At 42.6% G+C, this 27999-nt stretch overlaps 1 protein-coding gene across 1 annotated transcript; it reads left to right on the plus strand.

Annotated features, from left to right (window-relative positions):
• Window positions 1–27997, plus strand: MLLT1 (MLLT1 super elongation complex subunit). Its single transcript, XM_074163770.1, has 12 exons — window positions 1–110; window positions 3186–3366; window positions 6109–6191; window positions 14919–15062; window positions 16705–16830; window positions 18566–19111; window positions 22899–22986; window positions 23814–23925; window positions 25214–25313; window positions 25539–25610; window positions 27318–27389; window positions 27869–27997. The coding sequence occupies exons 1-12, from the start codon at window positions 99–101 to the stop codon at window positions 27995–27997; spliced, it is 1665 nt and encodes a 554-aa protein (XP_074019871.1). The 5' UTR covers window positions 1–98.
• The last annotated feature ends 2 nt before the right edge of the window (window positions 27998–27999 follow it).

The raw sequence follows: 27999 nt of genomic DNA on the forward strand, positions 1-27999 counted from the left end.
GAGAGGGGGGAAAAGAGACCCCCCCCCGCCGACCGGCCAGCGAAACCTCTGCGGTGGGAGCGAGCGAGCGAGCGGGGCCCGCGGTGCTGCGCCCAGCCATGGACAATCAGGTGAGGGGAGCGGCGGCGCCCGCCCCACCGCGCCGCCGGGGGGGTGGGGCCCCTCGGCACCGCCCCTCCCCCCCGCGAGGGGGGCACGCGTGGGGAGGGGCTGGGGCCCCCCTGCACCGGAGGGTGGGGAGAGTGCATCGGGGGGGGGCACCCTGTCCTGGAGATGGGGATGGTTGATTCCCCCCGGTGGTGTTGGGGGGCATCGCCCTCCCTTTGGGGAGGCACACCCCCTCCCCACACCCCCTTTTGAGGAGGGGGGGGGGGTTGCTCAGCCCTCGCCCCTTCATGGGCGGCCGCGCTGCAGCCTCGCCCGCGGCGGGGGGTGGCAGCAGCATTTCCCGCAAATTCCTGCCTGGGCTTATTTACGGGGAGGGGTGGTGCCGGCGTTGCTACCCCCATCAGCCGCGATGCAGAGGGTTAATGCCACCGAGAGAGTTATTACCGCTGCGGGGAGGCGGGTGGGAAGCCGCCCGGTAGCGGCCGGGTCGTTGCGGTGCTGCAGCGGGCAGGGATGGATGCTGGAAGTTTACCTGAGGTGATCCAGAGCAGGCTGGCTTGGGCCTTTTGTGTGCAGGCGAGCTGGTAACAGGTTACCTACCAGCCTGAGGTTCAGGAGGTGAGCCCCGCTATCCTTTGAATAATCATCCAAAGGAGAGCGAATGGAAGCTGGTTATGGCTTTCAGGCAATTAGCACATCAAACAAAAAAACCCAGAGCAGCCTTCAGAATGTTTATTGAGAAGTTGAAAGGCAGACTCCTTTGTATTATTACAAATTGTTTGAATAGGATCCTGATTTCCCTTTGTTGAGAGACACGCTTGGAAAAAAACCCTCCATTTTCAGCGGAGCAACTTTGCATGTTTGTTATGTTAGGAGATCTTATTTTCAAATGTGTTTCAACTTCTGGCTTAATTCATAGCGATCGTTAATTGGACCGATATGCGAGGAGTATAGCAAGTACAACTTTCACTCTCAGTTAAACAGTTCTCTTTTATGTTTAATTTTGTTCTCTTCTACATAGTCCCATCTGTTTCTCAGCTAAAATTTCTCAGCCGTTTCAACTAGAAAGGCAAATCCTGTAGACTGACACAGTCATTTGCACTTCTCTGGAGAGGGGTAGTAACTGGCAACAGTAGCACAATTTAAAGGGTAATTATGGAATCGATAACGTGAAGCTGCCGAACAGACTGGCTCAGTTGATGTGAATGCTTGCGTGAACGCTGTGGGAAGTATCCCAGATAAAGCAGGCCTGCAAGCACCCTCCCATGCCAGCTTGGGATTGAGGCAGACTGTCTCCACGAAATGCTCTTCCACCACAGGAGAGATTGCTGTGCTTCGAGCGAAACACACCTTGCCTTTTTTTCTTACTCCTTAATACGACATGAAAGAACAGGCGGCTGCGTACCTTCGTTTTTAGCACAGGAGCGAGGTGGAGCCAGCGTGGATAAGCCCTAAAAGCGCAGAATGGGGAAAAAATGGTCTGCCAAGGGAACTTGCAGAGGAAGGGAACCTGAAGAAATGTGGTAGTAATACAGGTGAAAGAATTAATTAGATGAGTTTGTCCCTGAGTCTTAGAATTGATGTGTTGGATGGCAGCTGAAGGTATTTTACTATAAAGATAATTTCCTGAGAGTTGAAATTAGAACTGGACTGCAATTTGGGAGGTCGAGCTTTGATGCCTGGTGGGGTCTGTAGACCTCCTGTGTGATCTTTTTACAAAGAAAAGAATACTGAGATTGCGTGACTTCATCTTTCTCGGAAAGTATTAACCATGCCCTGAAAAACACTTCCTCATAAACTGTCAGGTTGGATACTTTTTGGATGCTGAATACTTTTTGACCATTAATCATGGTCGCACTCCTTGTTTGCAGTTCCTCAATGGGAAAATGAGGATAATACTTTTCCTAAACGTTTAGTCTAGAGCTTGGGAAGCTTTCCCTTTCCATGTTCATTGTCTAACATCATGCCCTCGGTTTGGCTCTGTGTCCACCTGTAATGTAGGTAATGACAAATAATGTTGCCTCTCCCAATGGTAATTGAGAACCGCCAGAAAAACAAGGCGCTTATTTTCAAGCCTTAGGTGAAGAAAGGGGGTAAGGACTAAAAACTGCCCCATTTTTTATAAGTTCCAGTTGCTGAAGCTGGGTTTTGTTGGGTTTAATTTGAGATGGCTGTGCTGCTGGTCTAGTTTGTATAACATATATTCCCCAAATTAGTAAGGAGTTGGATACCTTAGGTGTTATTCCATGTCTCTACAAATCTTACCCTGAGATTTGTTTGCATTAACTTGTGCCTGAATCGCATTTGCCTTTCCTCTGCTACATCTGTTTAATTCACTTCCTTTCTTCTGACCATGAAATCTGCAATAATATGTGCATCTTCACAATTAAATTAATCTGTTTTTAAGACATTTAATGGGATTTTTGTGCTTTGAATGAGACATTGACTACACCTTCTCTGTTAACCTATGATTAGAGTAGGATTTGGGAGTGCAAATCAGAATTAGGTCGTTTTAGTGTTGGATACTGTGCAGGTGTGTTATGTTAGTCTTGGTCTTTGAAAGTGTCTTAATAAAATACATTTAAAAGAATACCAGGAGCACCAGAGCTGTGTTCCAATGGATTACATATTCTGGAGAACATCATAAACCACCAATTCATGATCTAATTTTTCCTGCTTCAAGATTAGTTTCCTGTCAGTGCTGTGAATTCTGTAAGCTGTGAACATCAAGTTCTGTCGCTGACACTTTCTAGAAATAAAGATTCTGCAATTAGGACTTTGCTGACAATTTAGTTGATAAGTGAGGCAGATAAACCTATCCCTCTTCTAAAGCTGTTTTCTCTGCAGTGCTAATATTGGGAAGAAAATAGGTATGAAATGGTGCTGGGAGCTATTTTTGTGATACCTTTTCTGTTGACAACACTGTAGTTTTCAGAATTAGATTAATCTCTCTCCATGGAGGCTGTTGTATTCCTCCCCTGCGGTGATCTAGCGTCTTCTGTCTGTGGGGCTCAGCGTTATGCATAACATCTAAGTTGTTTCATTTTGCTTATGGTCTTACCTCTGTCCTAAAACAGTGCACGGTTCAAGTTAAATTGGAGCTGGGGCACCGAGCCCAACTGCGGAAAAAGCCCACCACCGAAGGCTTTACTCATGACTGGATGGTGTTTGTCCGGGGCCCGGAGCAGTGTGACATCCAGCACTTTGTGGAAAGGGTGGTCTTTCGGCTACATGAGAGCTTCCCGAAACCCAAGCGAGGTGAGTGTATTTTTGAAGACATGTTGTTAAGTCTTCTCTGTATGAAGAGCATTGTGCGAGTCTAGATTGTCTTGGGCTGTCGCTTTTCTGTAAAATAGCTCCTTAAAGAGGAACAAAATGTACATTTTGTGCGCTTCAGCTTTAACCTTTACCGTCTTTAGCTGAGGAAGGTCAGGGAGAATGGGACCTTTCTTCTCATGAAAGGGCCGGAGGCGAGATCCTTTCTCCTCTTATTTAAGCATTAGTACCTGCAGGTTCTCAAGATGCTTAGTGACAGCAGAAGATAATTCATGTTTCAAAATGGGAAAGATGGGTTCGATTTGTTAATATTTGTCATGTGTTTGCTGAGAGATGCTCAAATACTGGGCTCGTATCCGTACTGGAGTGTGTAGAGTTTTGCATTGGTCATTAAGAAGCCATCAGGATTCCTGCAGTTTCTAGTCTCGGGTGCCAGTTCAGGGAGTATGAAACCCAGCAGAAATTAGTGATGCCAAAGGGGTGACAGTCTCTTTGCCCCTGGCTGCACATTCGAGCTGCAAGCACACTGCAGTCAGCGTGGCTGGGGAAGAGTATACGAATTGTACTGTGATTTTCTGCTGGGTCTGTTCTTTGCTCTTTCTGACTGTGCGGCAACATGAACCTTATTCTTGGCACGGGGTGGCAGAAACGCCGTGGTTCAGGTGGAGGAGCAGGAATTGCCCTTTTCGGCAGCAGCGCAGAATTAGATCTGCTTAAAACTGTGTGACTGCGTCTGTGGTGTTACTGTTGTGTGGTGTTACAAGGAGCCCTGCCTGCCTGAGAGTATTGCTGTAAATCACTTCGTAACGTGCATTCTTTGAAATATTTCTTTGGAAGGCTTCTGGTCACACAGGATGTCTTAGAACTACCTACTGCCTTGGTTATTTGTGAGAGGCCACAGTGGAAAGTAACTCAAAGCTTGTGCTTGGCTTGTGAGGATGTGATTCTAGTCTGTATGTTAATGATACCTCCTTCAAATCGATGTAGTAAAACTGATGTATGATAAGCAAGTGCAGCACCGAGCTAAAAACTAATTTATAGAAGAAAAGTTACAATCTGCTGTGCTACAATCCTTGTCAGCTGGTGTAATTACTTTATTACAAACAACTGTGTTGGGATAGTACATGGGCTTTGCTCGGTGGGTTGCCGTATCATTTACCTTCAAAGAGACGTGTTTTTTTCCAATCTCTAGATTTTGCACAGTTTCTTGAGCTTGCTCGTGATGCCAGCTTACTTCTGACCAAAGCATGGGTTGTGCATAAATGGTAGGGCAGATGCATACTATTTCTAGATTTGTTTGAAGGGTTTCTTCAGATGATTCGCTCTTGCTTTTGGAGCAGAATCTACTGGTGAAGGTGGGCTTGTGCTGCCAGCTGATCGCCTGCGTAGTCGTTTTCATTTGTTAGAATAGAGCGGCAAAGGAACAAAGGCTGCTTGGCAGATAGTCTTAAGATTCCTGCTGCCATACTGGCACTCTTCTTTGGTTTTGGGCTTTTTCCCTCTAAATGATGGGGTTCTTGTATGAAATTCAAGTTAAAGCAAGTCTAGAGGTTTTGGTTATTTTTAGATATGCTTTTTATTCACAGTTGAATTTGGAGTACTGCTTTCTAGCACCTTAATGACAGTAGAAGTACTTAGAGCTGGGGATCATATATCTACATTAAAGGAAAATAATTTGTGTGCTTTTTAGGTTTGAGGTACTGTTTCCTAATCATATTAATTACTTGGAATTCTTTAGAGAAAGTAAAAAGATTTGCGCAGAATTCCTCTAATTACTTAATTGACTTTATTTACATATATTGTAGTACATAAATTCTATGCAAGTGCATCCGGTTCCTGGGAGGGAGAATATCTGTGTTGGTCTTGTGTTTCTTCTGGCAGCTGTTGTGTATAGCTATGTCACCACCAAACAAATGATCCTAGAATCCTTCGAGTCGGCTGTCACGCCACTGAAATGCAGTGGGAAATGATAGGAAGGATTCAGTAGTGTGAAGGTACAACAGGTAGGGATGGGGGAACTGAGGCAGGAAGCACGTAGGTTAATTTCTTAGAAGCGATTAAGCTTTTGTAGTCGATGTTTCTGCAGTAGGCAGCGCCGTGACCTTAGCGGCAAACTCTTTAACCTTTCTCCATTTCCTTGTGTGTGCAATAAATAGCAGCGCTTACCCTTACCTGCCCGTCAGGTTTGTTACCCGGTTTGGATGAAGCAGCTTCTAGTATGGCTCTTACGTAATTGCAAAGATTGAGCGTTGCAGGAGAGCGTTTAAAGGGGAAAAAAAATCCACTCATGGATTTTGATTATAAACATTGGCATCAAAGTACATTTTACCTTTCCGTACTGTTTAAATTCCCACCTTTTGGGTCTTTGCCCTTTTTTTTTTCTTTTTGCAAGTTGGCTTTAACTGGCAGTTTGCATTGTTGTGGAACAGCCCAGAAATGTAATTGTATCTCACTGCAAAAGGGGGGGAAGAATCTCACGGAGACTCTGGCGTGGAGTGTTTTATGTTTCCTTTCCATGGGAGGAGCTAAGAACAGATTTTCATGTTCTTAACTAAGCCCATGACCACCATCTTACTTTGGTTTTTTTTTTCCTTTTTTCACAAAGGTCAGTCTTTTAAATGTGCCCTGAGTTGTCAGAAGCCCATTTCTCATCTTGCACCTCCTTTTTGGCTCAGATTAAGTTACGTTATATTCGAAATTAACGTTTGTCTGTTCTCTTTTCAGTGTGCAAGGAGCCCCCTTACAAAGTGGAGGAGTCTGGCTACGCGGGCTTCATTATGCCCATTGAAGTACACTTCAAAAATAAGGTAGAATCTGATTTCTGGTCTTCTAATTGTTTTGAGCTGTGCCAGAGCCTGAAACTGCCTGACAGAAAGACTTTTAAATTATGTGACTGTTTTATGTGTGTGTTTTTTATTAGTCTAATAAATAGAATTTAACTGGGAGTTGGAAGCTCCTGCCAGACTTCAAAAGAAAGCTTTTGGCAGAAATGGAATTGTATAGAAAGGTAATATCAGGACAGTGTGATGGTCCCAGAGATTCTGCTCAGAGATTGTACCGCTCGTAACAAGCTGCTCTACGCATGGATAATATTAAAGCAGTTTAAAATATTTCATGTAAGTAGGGAAGTAAATAAACATAAACCGCTGATTTTATAAACATTTGTAAATACTGTGGTGACTGGCAATATAGTAAACAATCCATTTTTTTTATTTGCAATCTTATTAAATTAACTGTACAGGTATAAAATTTGTATGGGCCCGAGACAAACATTTGCATGTATAGGACAAGTATTTACAGCTATATTAAAAATATTGTTGTTCTGATTCGGTACTCTTCCAGAAAGAAAACACGAAATATTTTAAATCTTAAGATGCGTTGCCAGCAAGTATATGAAAGTTAAAATTTGGGATTTATTGCTTGCTTGAAGTCTTACCACAGAGGTCACACGCTACATGACTTGAAGGAGGTTATGAAAATAGGGATTTGGGCACTTGCCTTCATATTTACTCCGTTTTGGTTAAATTGTTTTGTTAAACATGGATACTGAATCTTTCTGGTTTTGATTACTACTTAAATAAAAAAACCATAATGTTCTGCTTATTATTCCTCAGAGGGAACGTAGATAAAGTACAATTTGACCATTAAGCCACACCAGTATAACGCACGCTCTCACTCCCACCCCCCTCAGCCCTCCAAGCACAAGCCCTTGCCTCAGGTTCTGGTGAGAGCAGACCACGTCTAACAACCTCATTCTATTTATCTTCCCCCATCCTTTCCTTCCACAAACGAATCTGTCTACCGTTTCCTTCTCACCCCGGTCTACTCTCCTGGTGCTGTCACTTGGGAATAATTAACATTTTATTTTGGTTTTTTGGCCTATCACATTGCTCTTACCCCGCTTCTTGATGAGTCTGAGTAATAAGCCAAATAATGGGACTGAACCACCAGAAGACTTGTCTTCTAACCCTGGGAACATTTGGCCCACAGCTTTCTTTTGGGTGGGTGGGATAAGCCAAAAGGATGTGAAGAGAAGCGGCAGTTAGAGGGTAGGGGATGAAAGTTGTTGATAGAAGCGGCTTTTTTGGCAAACTCTGAAAACTATGACTTGACTGCAAAAAAAACCCTCAAAAGCTTAAAAGTAGTTGACTTCTGGTGGCTTTTCTGAGGTTTTGGGTGGAAATCAGGAAACTCTTCATCCGCACCGTGTGTTGGCTTAATTCAGGTTCAAAGCCTACCTTTCAATTCCTGACCAAAAATGTCTTCTTCACCCTGATTTCTTGTAAAGGCAATCTCTAACGACTGTCATGGGTGAACAGTGTTTTGTTTCTACTCTTGCCTTTTATTTTTCTTTCCTTTTTTCACCTAATCTTTTCTCGCACTTGCCTTTTCCCTGCAGGTCTTTGTCTTTCACAAGTCCCCAGATCTTTCTCTCATTTCAGCCTCTCCTGTATTTTTTTGTAGGTGCGTTTGTTTGCATTGACTGTTGCCTGCGTTCATGTGTTTTCTTTCTTTCCATCCCTTATATTCCTATGCTCCTCATAGAATATGGAACTGGCAGCTTTTCTGGATATAACTTGGTTTCACACCCACTGGGGTCATCACTTCTCGTTGTTTCTGTAAACATGTGACTGCATAGTTGTTCTCTCTAACGTTAGGGATAGGATGGCTTTTATAAATAAGGGAAATAGGTGGTCTCTCTTTTTAGTGGAAACAATGGAAGTAGCAGTTAATTTAGGAGAAGGCGGTTCGGTTTTGGCGTTTAGGTCTTCAGAAATGTGAAAAATAAATAGGAGAATAAGTTTATTTGCAGACTTGTTCTCAAAACTACAAATCTTAAAAACACTCATCTTTGCCCTGTTTTTTAGATTTGTGCATTATGGAGAAGTTCTTTTCCACTTTTAAGCTGATTGAATTGACTAATTAAGGAGCTTCAGACAGCACTTCTCATTATTAAATTGGGGCAAGCGATGGTTGAGGGAAAGCCTGATAGCTTCCATCTTCCAGCACGTCATTTGAACAGAGATGTGTTCCCAGGTTCAAGCATGAACTTGAAATACGTGAGCTATGCTGAAGTTGTATGAAATTTGCTTTTACCACTTAAAAGTAATTTTTTTCGTCCTTATGTCAGCAAATGCTATATTCTCTGCACATTTTGGAAGTTAAGCATGGTACTTATGATTGCTGGGAGCTTAGAAGCTGCCTGATGATGTGAAGAATTTGGCTTCTCTGACCACTCTTGCCCGGTGATAATGCCATCTTGAAATATGAAGAGCTATGATTATTTTCAGTAAGTGGAGCTGAAGGGAATGTAAGAGGTGAATGCTTCTGCAAGGATAGAAATGCAAAGATGAAATATAAGCAAAAACTGGGATCTAGTAGAAATTAAAAAGATTGTGAAAGAGGAGGAATGGCAAAGGCTTAGAATACAGCTCGTTTCCTCCTGACTAAAGAATGTGACATTAAAGCACCAAATAAATAAGTCTTTACTACTTTGAGACCATATGTTCACTCTGATCTCTGTAAACCTGTTGACACTGGTGGGGATCAGCTGTTGTGTGCGGAGCATATATTGTTTTGAATTTGCCCGAGTTGATTACGGCATTTGGGACTCATCCTTGAATAACGCTTTTCAAGTAGATGTTACGGATTGATTCTGGGAGTGGGGAGAAAATGCTGTTTCATAGGTGGCTGGGCAGGAGGGGTCGGGTGGCTCTTTCTGGCCATATGCTCCCCACATTCTAGCACGTTTTTGTTGATGTGTGTCCTCTCAGTTGAAACGAGAGTTGCAAAGGCTTTGGGATTTGTTTATCGATGCATGTTTAGCTTTGTAAAGGTGAGAAGAGAAAGGATTTAAAGAGGGAGTGAACTAATCTGGGGAGGCTGATCTTTGCCATGGTTGGCTGAAATTTTTTTTTCCACAGTTTTAAGCCTCTTTTCTTAGCCGTTTCCTTTCCCTGTTCTAATTTGTTACTGGGATGATAAATAGTGGTTGTCAGAGCCAGTGTACTCTTTGCTTTGGCTAAAGAAACACGGGCCTGTTCACTGCTAAGGAACAGTTTTACTAAGAATGACTTAAAAATGTTTTTGATGAACTGCATCAGGGATTTTTTTTTTTTTTTAGGCAAGTTTGCATAAAACTGCCCGTTAACTCTTTGTGTTGGACTGCTCTTGTTGTTGTTGTCTGGAGTAGGAAAGTCAGTGCTCTTGGCCCCACTGAAGCTTTTGGTGCCTTTCTGTCAGACAGGGAAGTGTCAGCAGAGGATTATAAAAGGTGCAAGAGCCTGTTCTTCTCCTGTACAGACAGAGTTAAGCCCTGCTGGCGTGTGCTTGTCCTTCCTATGCTGTAATTCAGTTTCTCAATAAGTAGGTGCTTTGTGCTTTCTCGGTCTTGTCATTTGAATTACAGAATATTTGGAATATTGCTGTGAACCTGGGCAGTTTGTATATCCGAGCTTTCCAGAGTATACGCGGGCCGTGGGACTTGCAGTCCCCCGTGGTATTGGTGGCCTGATGGAGCCTTTGCCTCTGTAACTGAACCTGAAAAACACATGGCAGGGTCTCAGCAGGTTGAATGATAAAGCTTTTGAAAGCACGGTTGACTAATGATAGCGGATCATTTGGGATTGTTGGACTGAAAATGTTAGTATGCTATTTTTGTTTTAAAATCCTTTGTGTTCCTTCCTGTAATGAGGGCTGCTGTTAGTGGCTTCTGGTGCTTGAATCAATACAAACCGGGTACAATAAATGCGTTGCTGTTTTTTCTACTGCTCTTCCCTTTCCCTCTCCCCCACTCAATTTCAACAGTCTTGAGGCTTTTTCTCGTGGCCTCATTGTTGTCTCCAAATACATCTCTTACGGTGGCATATGTTGTAATCTGGAGGCTGTAACGCAGGTATGACTTTGGTATTCATCTCCGTTACATTTTTTGCATCCTAATCAAATTAGATCAATCCCCCCACCTCCCCACGACAAAAGCTAAAGGTCTAGTATACTTTCATGCTATTCTGATATAAGGCAGATGATATTAATGCAACATGGATAAGATGTTGCATTAAAGTCTGTTTAAAGATACTACCTCCCAATTCCGGTGCTAGAGATAAAAGGCTTCCAGCATTTACATAATGGATACATGTAACTTGGGCTTTTTCTGTGAGAGAAAAGGGAGATAAGCGAAGAAAGCAGAGAAATCTGTTTGATTTTTTTTCCAGTTGGGTTCAAAATAAAAGCCTCCATATTTTACCCCTTCTGTGATATTTATAGGCCTGATATATAAAATACATAGAAAAATACTGGAGAAGGGAAAAAATATGTGTGTTTTGGAGTAGGAACTCAGTAGAGGCATTGTACATGGATGCACATATGGCAGGGTAGGTGAAACGGGAGATCGGTTACAACTACGTGTCAGGATGGTGCCATAAGGAAGGTATCAGCTTGTGAAATACTCCTAAGGAAGGCTGCTGACGAGCCTGCGTTTGTGTGAGACATTTGATTTTACCCAACAAATGCTGTGGTGTTGGGGCAGGGTCTGCACAGGTTTGAAGAAAGGAGTACATTTATCCTGTTAGTATTTATCCACTGTTGCTGAAAGCTGTGGAAGGAGGAGTAAATTTTGTCATTTTGTCTAGCCTTTAAGCGGCAGCATTTGTTGCTCGCATTTTTTTAGCTCTGTTCTGTATCATCTTACCAAACCTGTGGCATCTGCTTTTCTGCTGCTGATGAGTGGTGAACCTTTTTTTTTAACCTTTTTTCCTTCCATAAATTAATAAGTATTATCAGTTTACTCATTCTTCTATCTGAGCGGACTCTTCCTGGCCGAAACACCTGGGCTGTGTGTGTTTCAGTAGCCGTTCAGCGTGGCACATTGAGAGGCATCTCCATATGCTGAATGGATTACAGATAGTGCCTGGCAAGGAAGCCTTGTCAAACATAGCAGCTTTACTAGCCGTGCCAGCATCGTATCTGGTTATTTGTAAGAGCTCGTAGATTATTAAATGCTTGTCTTTGAGCAGTGAGTATATTTTCCTAATTTTCAAACGAAGTAATAGCTTTCAGATGGGGAAGAGTTCCAAAGTGCTGTTCGCTGTTATTTTACTTAACCCTGTAGAATCTCAGAAAAAGATAAGGGACTTGTTAACAGAGTGTAACATAAGGCTGCTTGCCTCAAAAAAAGGAATATTGGGCTATTCGCTCCTCAATGTCCTGTCTGGAAGCGGGGCAGAAGACTGGTCAAACGGGTTGTACGAGCCTGGAAAAGGGGGTTCCATTTATACAGAAGTTATGAACCGGTTACGGATAAATGACTCCGTCAGGCCAGATCTATGGCAAAAGGGAAGTAGTGTTAGATGTTATAGTTATTGAATAACCATGAGCCTGCTTCCTTGGTGTGCTAGATTTTTGTAGATAATTTTGTTTTATGGCTTTCTAAAAGTGATTTATGAGCTTTATGCGCACGCTACCAGTGAAATTCTTTTGATTTGTGTTTAAGTGGCAAAGGGCACACCCTGCCTTAAAAACAGGACAAGGAAATTTTAACAAAAGACTTTGAAAAATTCCTCCTCTTATGAAAAGTGCCAAAAGAACTTTAACCCATTACTTCAGAAGAAAAATAAAGCAACTCCAATGTTTGTAACAGGGCAGTGCCAGACAGGAAGCTGGAAAACTGGAAAAATAAAGCATAACGTACTCAGCTTTGGAGATGGGAGGTGGAGTAGCTGGAGCCACCGGATGGAGGGAAAGTTACAGCAGCTGTGAGTGAAGCTTGGCCTGAGCTTTGTGGTACATACTGCTCCTTCACTTCCCTGGCATCTGAGATTTGAGGAGCAGACAGAACTGGAGGTTCTAAGGTGGCTTGCTCAGAGATCCCATACCAGGTTAACCATATCGTGTCCAAATTGACCACTGAATTTGAATCTGAATAACTACAATATTTACCAGTCAGAAATGGATGTGACGCATCCTTTTTAAAGTCTTTCTTGGAAGTAAGACCCTTTAGAAAAGCTTATGGTCTCGGAGAGCAAGAAATTATCCACACAAAGTAAGTTTGTCCCCTTTTCAGTGTTACTCGTTGACTTGAAGGGTTGAAGGCTTGGCTTGGCCCTGTGTGGGAAGTGGTGGTGCGGTGTGAAAAGAGACCGCCTGGGCCTAAGTTTGCAGGGTGAAAAAGTACCTACCCTCTCTTGCAGCTCCAAGCAGCAGGATGTGTAGATCCCAACGTGTTATTTAGGAAGGCTTTGAAGTGTGGCACTGTGGATTCAGTGTGGCTTTCCGTTTAAAGTTAGAGGATGTGTAGGTCCAGGTCAATTGTGAGAGATTTTCCTTGGTTTTCTTTCTTCATTACTTCTTTTCTTTTTTTTTTTCTTTTTTTTTTTTTTTTTTCTTCCCCCCTCTTGATGGTCATTTGGAGGAAAGAACCTTTTAGGGAGGCCTGGATGGGTCAAGCTTTGGAGTGTCTTGAGCTGTAATCATTAGCTGTTGGTGAAGGCAGTAAAGGAAAGAATGTTTATTTGCAGCTTTTTGCTTTGAGACTTTTGTACTCGTTCTTTTAGGAGTGCTGTAATCTTAACTATTCGCTTAGGTGGGGGGCTTCCGATGGCCTCAGACGGTACAAAGGATATTTTAATGATCATGGTGCTTGGCTGGGACTCGGTTCCCAGGGCAGTCGTAATCTCCGAGTTGGAGAAAAATCACATTGAAAAACTGGCTTAATTTTACAAAAAGTGGAAGCTCGTCAACCGGGGTACGATAAGTATTTGGGAGATTCTCTGATGCTTTTGAGTCTATATAATAAATGGGATACCTAAGATAAAAGGGAAGTTAATCTGCTGCCCTTTTCCTGCTCTGAAATGTGATGGCGTAACAGCTTTTGACTAAAGCCTGCTTTTGCTAATATATCCAAAATCAATTTTTTCTATGCTATCAACTAGGAAAAGCATTTTAGAAACTGGTTTTAGGCCACATTTGGGTTTCTATTCATCCTTCATTTAAGTTTATTAGACTTTGAGGGACCCTCTGTAGCTGCTGTTTGAACTCCAGTGTAAGCACGCACATGCAGAGCTCGCTAATGATTCAGTTAATGAGAACGGTCGTAGAGGAGAATGACAAGGGTTTTTGCGAGCATTTTCCTCCTTCCCATGCATGTGTTTTAGTAGACATTGAACCCTTTCAAGTCTGCATGGATTCTCCAGGACTTTTCCAAAGGAGGGTCTGCAGACCCTTGTGTTGGCAGCATGTTCTTGCTCATTAATGGGAGACAATTCTGTTGTACATGTCTGCTTAGACGTCTGCCTTCCCCTCTTTGGGGCGTTAGGATCCAAGGCCTTGACTCCCAGGTGGGCTTAGGGTACTGATTTTGATGTAAACCAGGTGCGGTTACCACACTTTTTATTATTTGAGGTGTACTTTGTACAAGAAATGGCTTCTTTAGCGACGTTAGTACCCACCAAGCAAACAGCAGGAATCGGGGTGGTCTGAAGCCGTTTGACGCTTCAACCTATTTTCAGCAAATCTAATGGCTTGGGCTGGAAGCCTGCGGCGTCTGTTCCCATACAACAATGCCACTGCACCAGGAAATCAAGCTGCTGGATATGAATTGTGGAAAAGACTGCTGTGCAGCTGCTTGGGGTTGCACATTGAATGAGGCATGTGGGATGCATTCATGTAAATACTGAATGTACTGTAAGGCTCCGTGTGGTTTGCAGGAGAGTCTCTTTTGCCCCGTTTTGAGTTTTTTTTTATCTTGAAATGCAGAATACAAGATAATACCAGGAAATTTCATGTCAATATTAGTAATACACAAGTAGTAGGCAGTATTTCAGGAGGAAAAAAAGGAAGAGATTTCTTCCATTCTGTGCTGCAAATGCAGAGTGTTTGCTGTGCTTCTGCAGCAGGTGGAACAAAACCAGTGAGGCGCAGATGATCCCCAACTTGCATACAAACTCCGGATTTCTTCAGTGAGAGTGCCCTTGGAAAGTTCAAAAGCCTGGGATATCTTCCCATTCAGCCCCTGCAATATGCATATTGAAAAGGATTTTACAAAACGAGTCATCCTTTTACCGTTGCGTTTAATCTTTTCTCAGTACCCGCGGAGATCCTGTGAGTTCAGAAGTTGTTCCTTCTCTAAATAAAGGATTATGCTTTTCTTAATATCGATACTTACAGTTCAGTTGCTCGCCAAAGGAGATAGGATCTGAATTTCAGTGAAAAACAGAATAGTGGATAAAGCTCGTGAATCTGCTTTCCTACGGTGACTTGAACGACTTTAAAGGGACAATTGAGGGTCAGAATCCTTGTCCGTGCGTTTCTTTTGCAGTGAAAAGCCATGCCTGAGTTTCTGATGAACGGTATGTTAACTTCAGGCACTTTGGGCACAAACAGTTTATTTTCTAGCTCTCTGATCTCATGATGGAAAACTCTATGAATGCAACACTTGCTCAGTGGTTTATTCGGGATTTTCGGGAGTAACTGTGTGAATCCTCTGCCTTAGTGTCCTTGCCAAACTTCGTCCATTTTCCCAAAGTCTTTCTTGTTTTTAGGAGGAGCCGAAAAAGGTTTGTTTCACATATGACCTGTTCTTAAATTTGGAGGGAAATCCACCTGTGAACCACCTTCGTTGTGAGAAACTGACTTTCAACAACCCCACCAAGGAATTCAGACGCAAACTCATCAGGGCTGGAGGGGTAAGTGCCAAAGGGGCTGGAGATCTGAAGAGGTTCTGCTAAAATGTGTAGCGATCTCGTTTTGTTCTGGGCTTTCTTTTTAGCTGCAGCCCAGCAGGCTGCACTTTTCCACCTTTGTCTAAAGGATGACCCAGCCAATTTTTACTCCTGGTTATATGACTGCAGCACTTGAAGCAGAACTAAACCATTGCTTGTGTGATTGGTGGCACTTCATTTTCAATTTAAATGTGACCATTAATATCAAAGCACTAAAACCTCTCCGGAAATGGAGATCTTCTGTGGATGTTGTGTGCTGCCTGTCAGGCAGTTACAGTTATCCGTGACCTTCCTAGTGTTGCGAGCTGTAGCAGTACAGAAGAGCTTGTGAAAAGGGAGAGGCTTCCAGTCTATTCCTTATCGTTCTTGCCAAATGAAAGCTTAATACTTAGTGCTTCCTGGTCAATAAATGTCCTCTAAACCTGAGATCAGCTGCTTGTGGCTTAGATAATAAAAAAATTAAGGAGGAGTTAGAATTTAGGGTGAAAATGGACACAGGAGGAAAAAAAAAAAAAACAGATACACTCTTGAAGGCGCTATAAGATATGGGTTGCTACAGTGGATGGACTCTTACTTCTGAGAAAGTAATATGCAGTGATAGATTAAAGAAACGATAACTACAAGATCGAGGGAAATCGGCGCAAGCCACAAAGTGCCTGATGTTCTTAACCAGACAGAGAAAGTCAAGACTCTTTTCTGAGACACCCGTGTATATAGTAATACATCATTACAATCTGCTCAAGGACTTTATTCAAGATGGTCTTAATTGTTGGCAAAATTTTCTTCTGACAAAACATGTTTCTAGCTTGAAAAATTAAAAAAGTAAAAATGCTGCAGGGAAGTTTGTCAATAATAAGTCACAAGAGTAGAAAGTATTCCAAGCTGATCTGCCCAGATCTTCCTCAGTGTCCCAGTGCTTTTCCTCACTGGGCACAGAGAGGAGAGTACTTGTTCCTGACGTAGGATGACTAGAACATCATTTGCTTTCTAGGATTTTTACAGTGCGTTATTGTATTCCTTATGCGTTGAGATGTTTCCTCTGTGAATCACCTCTGATGTCATTCATTTAGTGGAAATTTTCAACAGGTTTGTTCTGACAGAATAGAGGGGGGAGGTAAGAAGGAAAGTGTTTCACGGAGCTTAGTGCTTGGTGTTAAGATGTTAAGGGAGAGACCCAAGGCCTGCTTTTTTTTCTGAATGAGTGAATTCAGCTTCTCCCAAATTGATGAAGTCTTGCTCATTCCTTCCAGATTTACTTTGCTCCCCGTTCGCAGGATAAAAGCATTTGCAGCAGAACACACAGTTCTTGTCCAGAGCTTTATTGCCTGCTTGTGCTCGGAATACTGGAGTTCCCTTTGGGAAAGCTACTTGATATTGCATGTTGCCTTTCATTTATTTTTTTTTGTGGTTTTAATGTTCTGTATTTGAGGAGTTGCCTTGAAACCAAGCATTACCTACACAATATCATTTTATGGCCTTTAAGCAGGGGAAAAAACATCCAAAAGATGAATAATAGTGTGTTAATTGAGCAAGTGACTTAACATAATCATGTGTTAATAGTCCATGCGACTTTACTCTATATAATTTTTCTCCTCTTTATTACTAGGTGATGGTCATGCCAGAAGGAGCAGAAACTGTTTCAAGGCCAAGTCCTGATTATCCGATGTTACCCACAATACCACTCTCTGCCTTCTCTGATCCCAAGAAGACCAAACCGTCCCATGGGTCAAAGGTCAGCGAAGCACGCTTTTGTGTCACCCGGGGGTGAAGAAGTCTTTCAGGACTTGCTGCTAAGAGCTTGTTTAGCAGCTGGTTTTGGCTACTTTTAATTCTGAAAACGTCTTCCTTGTACTCTGTAGTTCACTAGCTAATGGTCTGGAACTTATCATAATTTAGGAGGCCTTTTTATGATTTGCTAGGCTTCTCTGCAGGGAAATTCTGAAAAGAAAACTAAGTGTCCAAGACTGGCATTTTTTCATGAACCGTGTCTTCCTCCCGATCTGCTATCGCAGATAAAGTTGAATGAAGTCTCTCTGATTGTTCTGACTTGTATCCTTGATACTGAGGATGACGTGGATCTTTTACTGGCTGCCATGTAAAGCTGTACTCAGAGTCATACTCTTTGCAGCAAGGCTGAGTAGAGAGTCAGCATTTCCTCTGTCATTAGGACTACTCAGGGAAGTGGTGTAAAGACCTTCTGGTAGAAGGCCCAGAATGCAAAATAAGATGCACTTGGTCAAACTAGTGATTTCCCAATTTCACGTTTGCATCCAGCAGTATCTAGTTCTGAGACTTTCTGAGTTCTTGAGTTTTCCTTTTTTCAGCTGTGCAATGAATCTTATTTTGGTGGAATTCTGCATAGAAGAAACAATCCACAGGCGCTGTGTTTTGAAGCAGATTACATACGCTTTATCAGCCTGAACAGTCACAAATACTAACAGCAATTCATTCTATGATGTAATTCAGTTCTGGTATCCATTTGGTCCAGTGCTCTAAACACTTTTGGCACTTCAGTCATGTCTTCTGATGTTGATGTTATGAAACAGAATAAAGATGACTTATCTGTTAGTGGCTGATTTAATTTTGGTCAGGAATTAAGCATTAGAAAACAGAAGGCAGAAGAGAAATAAAGGGGCTTTGACACCAAGCTCTGGTGAAAATTGCCGGTAGCTAAAGAGACGATGCTACTCTCCCTCCAGGCTGCCCTCGGAGGTGCGGGTGTGTTTGTGTCTCAGTGTGTTCAGTTCAACACACCGGGGTCTCCTCACAAGACCCACTTCTCTAAGTGTTTTGAGCTCACATAGAATTCACGAAGAGAAGTGCTCCTTTGCCTTCCTGCATACCTGACTCTTAGCGTAGGCAGGCTCCTAATGGTTGGTGGCTTAAAGCTCTTATTAAAGGTGATAAAACGCCTGCTGATATCAGAGACTTTGGCTCTCTTATGGTTGTGGGGATATTCAGTATTTTTGTCACGTTGCAGTCTGGTTGATGTGGTGAGCTGGGGACTAGGCAGCCAACGTAAATTGCCATGGATGTGATTTAACCTTAAAAAAAATCTCTTTAGGTGCTGGATGTTTTTCCCTAAAACATGATTTGAAGCATAACTCTGTGTAACAGCTTGAGGGAGTTTCCTCTTACCTGGCTTCAGATGTTAACTCTACGGATTATATCTGAATAAAACATCTAGGTTTTAGACCTCCTTTTACAGACCATGGAAAGGAACAGGCATTAATGAAACGCGTTTCATTCTGTCCTAATGTAGATGTTTAAGTGGCTGCTGTCAATTTCTGTCCACCAGCTTTAGGGAAATCTAGATGTCTTCCTCGGAGGTAGATAAGGACAAGACGTGTGGGTGGATGTCTACATGAAACAAAGGCTTCAATGTGAATGATAAGGATGTGTTTTATAATTCTGTGTAGAGCTTCAGTTTCATACCTTGCTTGCATGTTTCTGTTGCTCAATTTTAGGATGCAAACAAGGAAAGTAGCAAGGCGTCAAAGCCACACAAAGTAACCAAGGAGCACAGAGAGAGGCCGAGAAAAGACTCTGAGAGTAAAAACTCCTCCAAAGACCTTGAAAGAGAACAAAACAAGCCTCTGAAGGACTCCTCCAGAAAACCAACTGAGAACAAACTGCCTAAGGAGGAGAAGGCACCTCCAAAAGCTGCTTTCAAGGAACCAAAACTGGCCGTGAAGGAGACCAAACTGGAGAACACTTCTCCAAAGGGTGGGCCGCAGCCGGAGTTGAAGTCTTCCAGCAAGAGGCCCTCCAATGTGGAGTCACCAAAGCCTAGTGCCAAAAAACAAAAAAAGAGTAGCTCCAAAGGGGTAAAGAATATCCTAGGGACATCTCCCAGAACCTCGTCTTCCTCGTACCCAGAGAAGAAACAAACCAAGGAGAAGATGAATGCCAAAGTGGAAAAGGTAAAATCTGAAAGTGAGGCCAAGGAGATCAAAAAGCCTGTGGAAATGGAGGAGTCAAATTCAGAGGATGAAACTTCTTTCAAGTCAGAGGTGAGTAGGGATTTGTCCTTTACCAGAATTTTGAAGTGTGCTGCTCAAATCCCTGCCTGCAAAAGATGTTGAAAAATATTCCCTCAGATAAGATAGAGAACCAGATTGGCAAACGCTTAGGCTGGGCTGTGTCTCAAATGAAACTCTTCTTTGAAAATCTCGTAAATATTAATCATTTCTGCTACCCGGCTCAGCTCCTGTTTCAGACAGGCGGTTCTGATTAGATTTATCTGCAGGCAGAGTTACCTAAAAGTCAGGAGTTTAAGGTTATGGTCTCTCGTTCGTTCCTTGCAGTGGCATTTATAGAGCTGGGGTATAGTAGGCGCAGATACCCTTTTCTACCTGCTTATGATAACATACTGGTTTTGAGCGTGATCTTAATTCAGAAGAGGAGGAAATAATTTCAGTTTTGCTTTGGAAAAAAAACCACCAAAACAGTATTAAAATGTAAATAAAAAACCCTATTCCTGACATGGCTTGTAAGAAATGTGCTATTGGCTAAAGCTCAAAATACAACCACACGCCACTAAACCTAAATAAGTTGTGTTGTAAAATATAAAACAAATTATGTTTTTGTACTACTATTTTTAAAAGCTGTCTAAACATTTTTTGCTTTTTACAACTAAGAACATTCCTCATCCTCTGTCTTCTATAAATCGTTTTCCAAAAGAAGGCAAAAAAAAAAAAGAAAGTAGGAGGTGAAAGACGCGACTTAAATCCAAACTCTCACAGCGTGAGAGTTTGGATTTAAGTCGCGTCTTTTCCCTCCTATGTATATTTTGTATTTGCTATAAAGAAGCCATATATCTTCTTGTGGGATTCACAGGATAATATCACATGAATTTTTGAACTCTTTCCTACTGACCGCTTTTAGAAAAAATTGTTTCACTACAATAAATCTTCTAGGGACAATTTGTATTATGATTTAATCAGCACCATGATACAGTAAGTATCGATGTGCTTATTTCAGAAAGGATTTTTTTTTTTTTTTTTCCAAAAGATTCTCAGGAAACGAGTTTATCGGGAAAGTGTTAATTCAAGTTACTCTGCAAAGATCTTTTCCAGATTGATTAAATGCGTAGCTTGTGTGTTAGGAAGAAGCAGCTCCTCTCTGCTTTTAGCCTCATACCTGAATTGTATCAGTGTGTAGTGAGCCTGTCAGTTCTCTACCAGATACATAGCCCTCCCTGCGAGTCCTGTACCCTGCTGAGCTCTGTGACATCCCGAGTGTCTCCTACTTCATTATTTCTTAGGTGACATCCATCCCCTTGGGACTCGCCAGGCAGCTGTAAGCCGATAGTGCTGGTTAGACTGTCCCGTGAAACCGCAAACTGTGGTTGTGGTTCCACCGTGTCTGCTGCCGTCCTGTCCTGCCCCCACCAAGCTTTTTGTGCTTCTGTGTCCTCTCTTGCACCAGCTCTTGTGGCTGTTGGATCCTCGACAGAGGTATTTGAGTGTTAGCCCAGGAGGAGGGCAGGAATACTCCGTATGGTGGAGGGGGAACCGTGGCAGCTGCCAGTCACATCAGCTTAGGTTTCTGTGGAACTTGAAGCTTAAGGGTAGAACTGCATAATGCATTGGCATCAGCAGAGGAGACTGTTTGAGTTCCTTTGCCACCCTGGGGGGTTCTTTTTGCTCCCAACCCTGCCGTTTGCTACTCCATCGTTTGTACTGGTACAGCTGGCTGTGGATCTGTGTGGTAAGCCACATCACTAAAGCGAATGAGCAGCTGGAGGTGGACCGGGGCCCGGAAACTCTTAAATCAGCTTTGCTGCTGCAGCCAACGTATTGTGCAACATGCTCTGAGGCTGCGACTCCACGATTGCTTTGAGTTGACATCTTTGCAGGCTGCTGTTGAAAGGAACAGTCTTGCTCTCATTTGCGCTGCTGGCATGAGAGCTTGTGTGACTTTGCAATGGGCCGGAGGAGTTTCTCCTTCCATTTCAGCTCCTGCTGAAAGTTAGTTGTCCTTTCTCTCTTTTTTTTTTTTTTTTTTCCTTCCCCCATCAAGTCCAGTTCCCTGAACTGGCCTCATGCTTGGCTGCCTAAATGCTAGTGCTGACAAAAGAGAGGGGCTGAGATGTGAGGGCAGGATTGCTTTTTTCCATTGTCGGCGTGTGCTTTTGTCATATCGTGGTGACAGTAACTGCAGCCTGAGCATGCAGAGCGTGTCCAGCTGGGTGCCTCCCGAGCGGCTGAAATAGCTGAGAGGGTTAATGGCAAAAGGAGAAAGAGGGTCTTTACAGCTTCCAACTTCTGCTTCTTACCTCCTAATCAGTCATTTTAGGGGAACACCTGCTAGATTATCAGGAATAAAAGATGTTAGGATTGAATGTGAGGGTAAGACACGAGCTGTGCTCCCTTATCTTGAAAATATTGCTCTTTCCTTTCATGATGTAATTTTTCTTTAAAAAAAAATAAAATAGGGCTGCTGCAGTGTGCCAATACATCAGATATTGGCATTGTTGAATTATTCTTCTGTGCTACTGAATAATTTACAAGGGTTGTAATAACCCTTTTTGACGCTTTTCCCCGCCTTCTTACAGTTGAATAAATGAAACTCTAACAATACTTGGGTGATAAATTATAGGGAAGGGTGGTATTGGGATGAAAGTCCTGCTACTGCTTTCATTTATTAATGCCCGAAGCTGCTGATGTGCCTTTTTCTACCCATTTATAATGTTTTTATAGTATTTTATAGTATTGGCACTTCCATAATAAAGTTTATTGATCAATGGGAATGTGTGATTTTTTTTCTAGCATCAGGATTTGGTAGTGGAAGTAATAGGTGGATTCCCAGGAATGGCGCAATGAAATTGAAATGATAAATTTCCAGGGAATTACTTTAAAAAAAAAAAAAAGGAAGGTGATATTACGATTGTGAATCTTTAAACTAGATCTTACTGAGTAACAAAAACACCTTGAAGATTTTTGTACCAGTCACTGCTCCTGTTGGGGGCGAAATAGTTGATTTAGCCTTCGCTGCCACCTCGTGGTCCTTCAAGCTAAAGCATGTGATTGCTGTACAATAGCTGGGTTTACGTTAAAAACATACATAGCATTAAAACTTGGTTTCTGGATGCTGGTATTAGCAGTGGTTCATGGTATCTTTTTACTCACTCTTACTGCATCATGTGCTCCTGGCATCTCTGCTGGATACTGGCAGCGAGTGGTGTTGGTTTCACAAGAGTTTAGCTGGCTTCTGTTACGTTTTCACAATAAACTGGAAACGGTACAGTGGGTCGCTCAAATTGGCGTAGAAATGACTGGTTTGAGGGTATAGTAATAAATCAGAATTAATTTTGGAGTCAAGTGAGCTACTTGGGATAGGCGGCCTTTCCATGTGTAATGATCAGAACGAGGTGTTCAGAGGGAATGTTGGTGGCTTACAATAAATACACTTTTGAAGAGGGCTTTGCTAACTGTGCTGAGCTGCGTGCCAGTCATCTTTCACATTTCAAAGTAAGGAATTTTTCACTTTGACATTTTTCAGATGCTGTTTGTCATCACTTGAGGCTATTTGAAACTAGTGGCGTGAAGGGTTTTCTTGGGAGCTGCTGCTGCTGCCCGGGAGCGCTGAACTTCAGCTCATCAAAGTTCTCATAAATGTTTATTTACCTTGCGTTTTGTATATTTTCTGTAATTCTGAGAACTGCATTCAGTGATATATGATGTTGTAGAGTGCTCAGATGCTTCTGTCTCACTGTGCTTTGTGCTCTGCACTGGTTTTCTGGATTAGAAAGGTTAAGATTCTTTTTCTTTTTTTTCCCTTTTATGGGGGGTTAAGTCTGTCCAGTCCAGCCCTTCCAACTCCAGCTCCAGCTCCGACTCCAGCTCTGACTCTGATTTTGAGCCGTCTCAGAACCACAGTCAAGGTGTGTTGCAAGAAATAAAATGTGTTTAAAATCTTCCGTGCATAACCTTAAAAGGCTCATGAGAATTAGATCTGTTTTCCCAGCACTATATATATTTAAAGCTAATACGGTTTCTTGTATGCAGCCATATGTTGGAGCTGTGACACTTCAGCAAGAAAAGGCAATAATGTCATAGCATAATCATGAACAAGTATTTTTCTTGTTTTGGCAGTTAATTTATGAGTACAGTATCTCTCTGGATTTGGTTCTTTCCCTGTTGGCTTTGGTTTCTGCCTCAGTTTATAAATGTGTTTGCTGCTGCTTGATCTATAGTGTAACCAGAGTATTTTTCCTCCAATCTCATATATGCTTTATTAAAAATTATAGATGTGACATTCATCACTTTGCCAGTGGATAACATAGCTGCTGTTTCAGATTCCTCTGCTGATAATCCAAAGAGATAAACTGTGGCAATAGTAAATGTTCTAACCTTCGCAAATGCTCTCTTGCTACAAACGCTGTCTCTTGAGTGACATTTAAAATAGTCCCCAAACACATGAAAAATGTGTCCTTTTGTTTTCATTTGAAAGAGTGTGGGAGGATTTGGGGGGGAGGGGCTAGGGTGGTTTTGCGGCAGTTGTAAAACTAAAGCAGAGTTGACAAACTTTGAGATTGAAATACAGTGTTTTTTAGCAATATCTTTGTGCAAAATGAAACTACCAGTGACATCTTATTGAGAAATCTTGATGTATCTTCATAATAACTAATCCAGTTTAGATCAGAGAGCTCAGATGGAGTTCTGCTGCACGTGTCCTTGTGTTGAATTCCTTTCTCCCATCTCATCCCAGGCCCACTGCGCTCCATGGTGGAGGATCTGCAGTCAGAGGAGTCAGACGATGATGACAGCTCCTCTGGAGAAGAGGCAGCAGTCAAAGCAAACCCCGTCAGCCGGGATTCCAGGTGGTAACAAATCAGGAAGAAAGATCTTTGTTTGTTGTCTTTTTGCACTCCATGTTTGGTGTTTTAGTGTGTCTTCCTTTTGGAGGGAGGAATCAAAGTGATGGGGGGAGGAAAGTGTGAAAGAAGAAGAGAAAGGGCAGATGTGTGGAGTATTTAGCACGGGGTGGGGACACGGATTCCATGAAAACAGCAGGGTGAGAACAGAATTGGATGAGGAGAGATTAGCGGAGCTCAAAGAGAGGAAGCCACTGGAAGTGGTGTGTTTGAGCGTGCAGGTGTTAGTGACTGAGCCCCTTAAAATAGTCACCTAATTGTTGTCTTCAGATCTCTGCTGAGCTGAATGGGGTGTGACACCTTTGATCTGCGGAGATTAGAGAAGTGTTGTGGAGGCTGTCAGTGTGTGTGCTCTTCTTACTGCGTATGACTGACACCAAACTGAGAAGTCTGAGTCTTTGCCGATAGTGCGTGCTGACAGTTGGTTACTTGACTCCTCTGGGACTTGGTTAACAGCTGTTTCCTGCTTTAGTCAATGGAAATAGTTGAATTTCATCCTTCTTCCCTCAGGAAACGTTGTTGTAGCCAAAACCTGGAGTCTCAGGCTCAATATTTGAAACCAAACCCTTGGCCCAGAGAGCAGCTGCAAATTTCTAATGATGCTTGTGTTCCCCAAAAACTAAACAAAATAAAATAAAATCCATTGTTGCACTCTGTCACTGTCAACTAAACAGGAATGGAGACACTAATATTTTTTATACTGTTAGGGTATAGGTAATAAGTTTTTCAAGTACATCAAAAGTATTATAGCAGGTATCCTACATTTGTAGGGCCACAAGAAGAATGAGAATAAACAGGAGATCTCAAAGGTCACAACAAAGACAAGATGCATTCTTTTGCCTGTGTTCTCCGGGGGGGTCTTGGAAAACTTCTCATGCAGGTACTCGGTGATCTTGGAACGAACCCTCAAAAAGAACAGTTGCCACTTGTGAAAATCAGGTGGTATTTTTTCCAGTTGTTCTAAAGGGACTTGTGTAGGAAGGAGTTGAGCTGCTGGCTGTAGTGTGCAAACTGAAACTCCCTGCTCTGCCTGCCCAGGGAATTGACGATGGCAAAAGTGACGTCAACTGGGAAAAAAGGGATTCTTGGAAATTACAGACTGACCTTCTCTCCCAGACAATTGAGCAGTCTGTAAAAAAGACGAGAATTTCATGTAACTGTGTGTGGTTCAGTTGACAGCGAAGTGAGTTTCCTATTATCTGGTGATGCTAATTCTCTGCTGCTTGTTTTTCAGACTGAGCCTTAGTGACAGCGACAGCGATAACAGCGCAGATTCCTGCCTGCCGAGTCGAGAGCCACCTCCTGGCCAGAAACTGCCCCCAGCAAATAACAAGGTATTGCATCTTGCATTCCCATACAATGCTTCTTTCCATCGCCATTGGTTCCTCAGTTGTGTTCAATCCATGGTGTTAATTCTGACTTGCACCAAATTTTCCCTATTTCACTGTCTTCATCAGACAGGTAATTTCTCTCTGTTCAGTGCTGTGCGTCCAAGCCACTAAACCACTGTGTTGTCTGAACTAATTTTAGTCCCTAATGTTGATTTCTTTTATCCTCAGGCATCTGGAAGAAAAAGCCCAGAGTCTTGTAACAAGCCAGAGAAGATCCTGAAGAAGGGAACATACGACAAGGTTTGTTTGAGGATTTGCATGTCGTAGAACTGTGGGATGCTCACTAACACTTCCGAGTAGAAAACAGTTTGAATCAGCCCAGGCTGTTCACGTTGCTCTGTCAGCAGGTTAAAAGCTTGAGTATAATGAAAAAGAGATGTTGAAAGGGACAGACTTTGGAGAGTGACACTGCAGAAATCGTGTATATTCAATAGATGGACCCCCAGGTCATTTGTTTGCCCTTTGTCTGAACCATGACTCTGGCCACTGCTGCAGTGGCAAGTGCCTCTGCATTAAAAGGCAATCTTCAGTCTGTCTCTGATCTTACAAATTAAAGATTCTTTGATGCTCTGCTTTGCTGGTTTAGTTGAAATCTTTGTTTATTCAATGAAGTTCCTTCCTTTCTTGCCTCCAAGGAAAGCAGAGCCATGTCCATGCTCCCAAAGCAGAGCTAACTCACCAGCAAATAGCCAAACCCCAAGTTGTCATGAAAGTTCTTCCACTGAGATTTTTTTTTTTTTATATAAACAAATCAATCAAATGGGAGCTTAATACTTTTCCTTCATCTAATCATTGAGGTCCTTGCCGTAGTCAGGGTCTGTAGCTCTCCCTTGTGCGTGTGACCACGTTTTCAGCAGGAGAACACAGCGCGGGGTAATCACTTCGTGTTAGGTCTCAGTGTGATTTTTGGGATACTTGTAGCAAGCAGGAGACTCAGATACAAAATATTCGACCACTAACTCCTGTTAACCATAGCTGGGATGGCTTGTCTGAGGCAAGGGTTGTAGGTAATAGTATCTTTTATTAGATACTTAATATAAAAGGAAGGAAACACCCTTGAGATCGATTGAGTGCCTGAAATACCAGCAGCTTTTCCAGCTCTCAGAGGTTTTATAAAAGATACCGGCTCTCCCAGCAAGCACAGCATCCAGTACTGCTTAGGTGTTTGGGGGGAAAATGCCTTTCTCTGTGTGAATGTGCTTGGGGTGGGGTATATTTCACACATTTGGGGTGGGGGGAAAAAGTTTGGGATTTTACTTTTTTGTTTTTTCTTGGTACAATAGCTTATATGTGTTTGGGTTTGCTGATACAGGCATGAACAACTCCGGGATAGCTTTAGAGGTTAGGAATCCGTGAAGAGCAGTGTGCCAACAGACACTTACTGTATTGCCTGCTTGGAAAAAAAAAAAAAAAAAAAAAGAAAAACCAAACCACCCTTAAATAAGAACAATTCACATGTTGAGCTTGTAAACAATCCTGTATTTCCCAGTAAAACGACCTGGGAACACAGTGCACTCAAAGAATTTTTCCTTACCTAAACACAAACCATTGCTCGGGGATGTTGGTGACTGACGCAGGTATTCTCAGGTAATGAGTAGTTTATTAGTACAACTCCCTGATGAAGAACTCACACTGAAGTTCACAAAGGTTGAGGTCCTCTAAGCTCAAAGGAGGTCTGACCACTTCTTGAAGCTGGTCACAGGTGTTCTTTAATGGTGTCATTAACTCGTCTTGCTGATGGTCTTCAGACCATCCTTATTTGTGTGAAGTCTTTAGTCTCCCAGTACTTGATAATGATGGAGGAGGCGGTAAAAAATGTAGGGAAAAATTGGGAATAGGAACATGACTGAAAGGGCCTCAGGTTCCTCGTATCCTCGGTAGGAAAGTCACTTTGGCAGTCATACAATGCCACGTATGTCACTGTTTCTGTTCATGCCTCCTTTACAGGCCTACACTGATGAATTAGTGGAGCTTCACAGGCGACTAATGGCACTACGAGAGCGCAATGTGCTACAGCAGGTAGAGATCTCTGTCAGCTTTCTGGCAAACTGTTGTACTCTGGTAATCTCTGTGTCCAAGGGTCTCAGCCAGACCCCTGTGATGCTTGACCTTTCACTTGCCTCTCCTTCATGAGAAGGTCTGGTTCACTTTGAAAGCAAAGATATGTAGAAAAAAAAGTCAGATGTGCATGCAATGTTTTTGTTGGAAAAGATACAAAAGTGTGGTTTGAGCACCTTTCCTCTGCCACCCTGGTAGTGATGCTGGGCTCTCTTGATCTAATTTAAAAGGAAAGGAATGTGCCCACATGACTTGCCCGAGTGAGCAGGAGGAGCTGGTTTGCTCTTTTGGGAGAGGATTCGCTTCGTGTTATGAGACGTTCTCATCTCTGAGGCTATTCTAAAAGGATGTGAAAAGGACTGGGATGGGTTGCTCTGTATCTGCTGTACTTAATGTTTATGGGGTCTCTATACATCTTTGCTTGTCTCCTTTCTGTACAGATTGTAAATCTCATTGAGGAAACCGGGCATTTTAACGTTACCAACACAACCTTTGACTTTGACCTCTTCTCCTTGGATGAGACAACCGTCCGTAAGCTGCAGAGCTACTTGGAAGCAGTAGCAACATGACG

Source organism: Numenius arquata, chromosome 25, assembly GCF_964106895.1.
Source record: "Numenius arquata chromosome 25, bNumArq3.hap1.1, whole genome shotgun sequence".
Lineage (NCBI taxonomy): Eukaryota > Metazoa > Chordata > Aves > Charadriiformes > Scolopacidae > Numenius > Numenius arquata.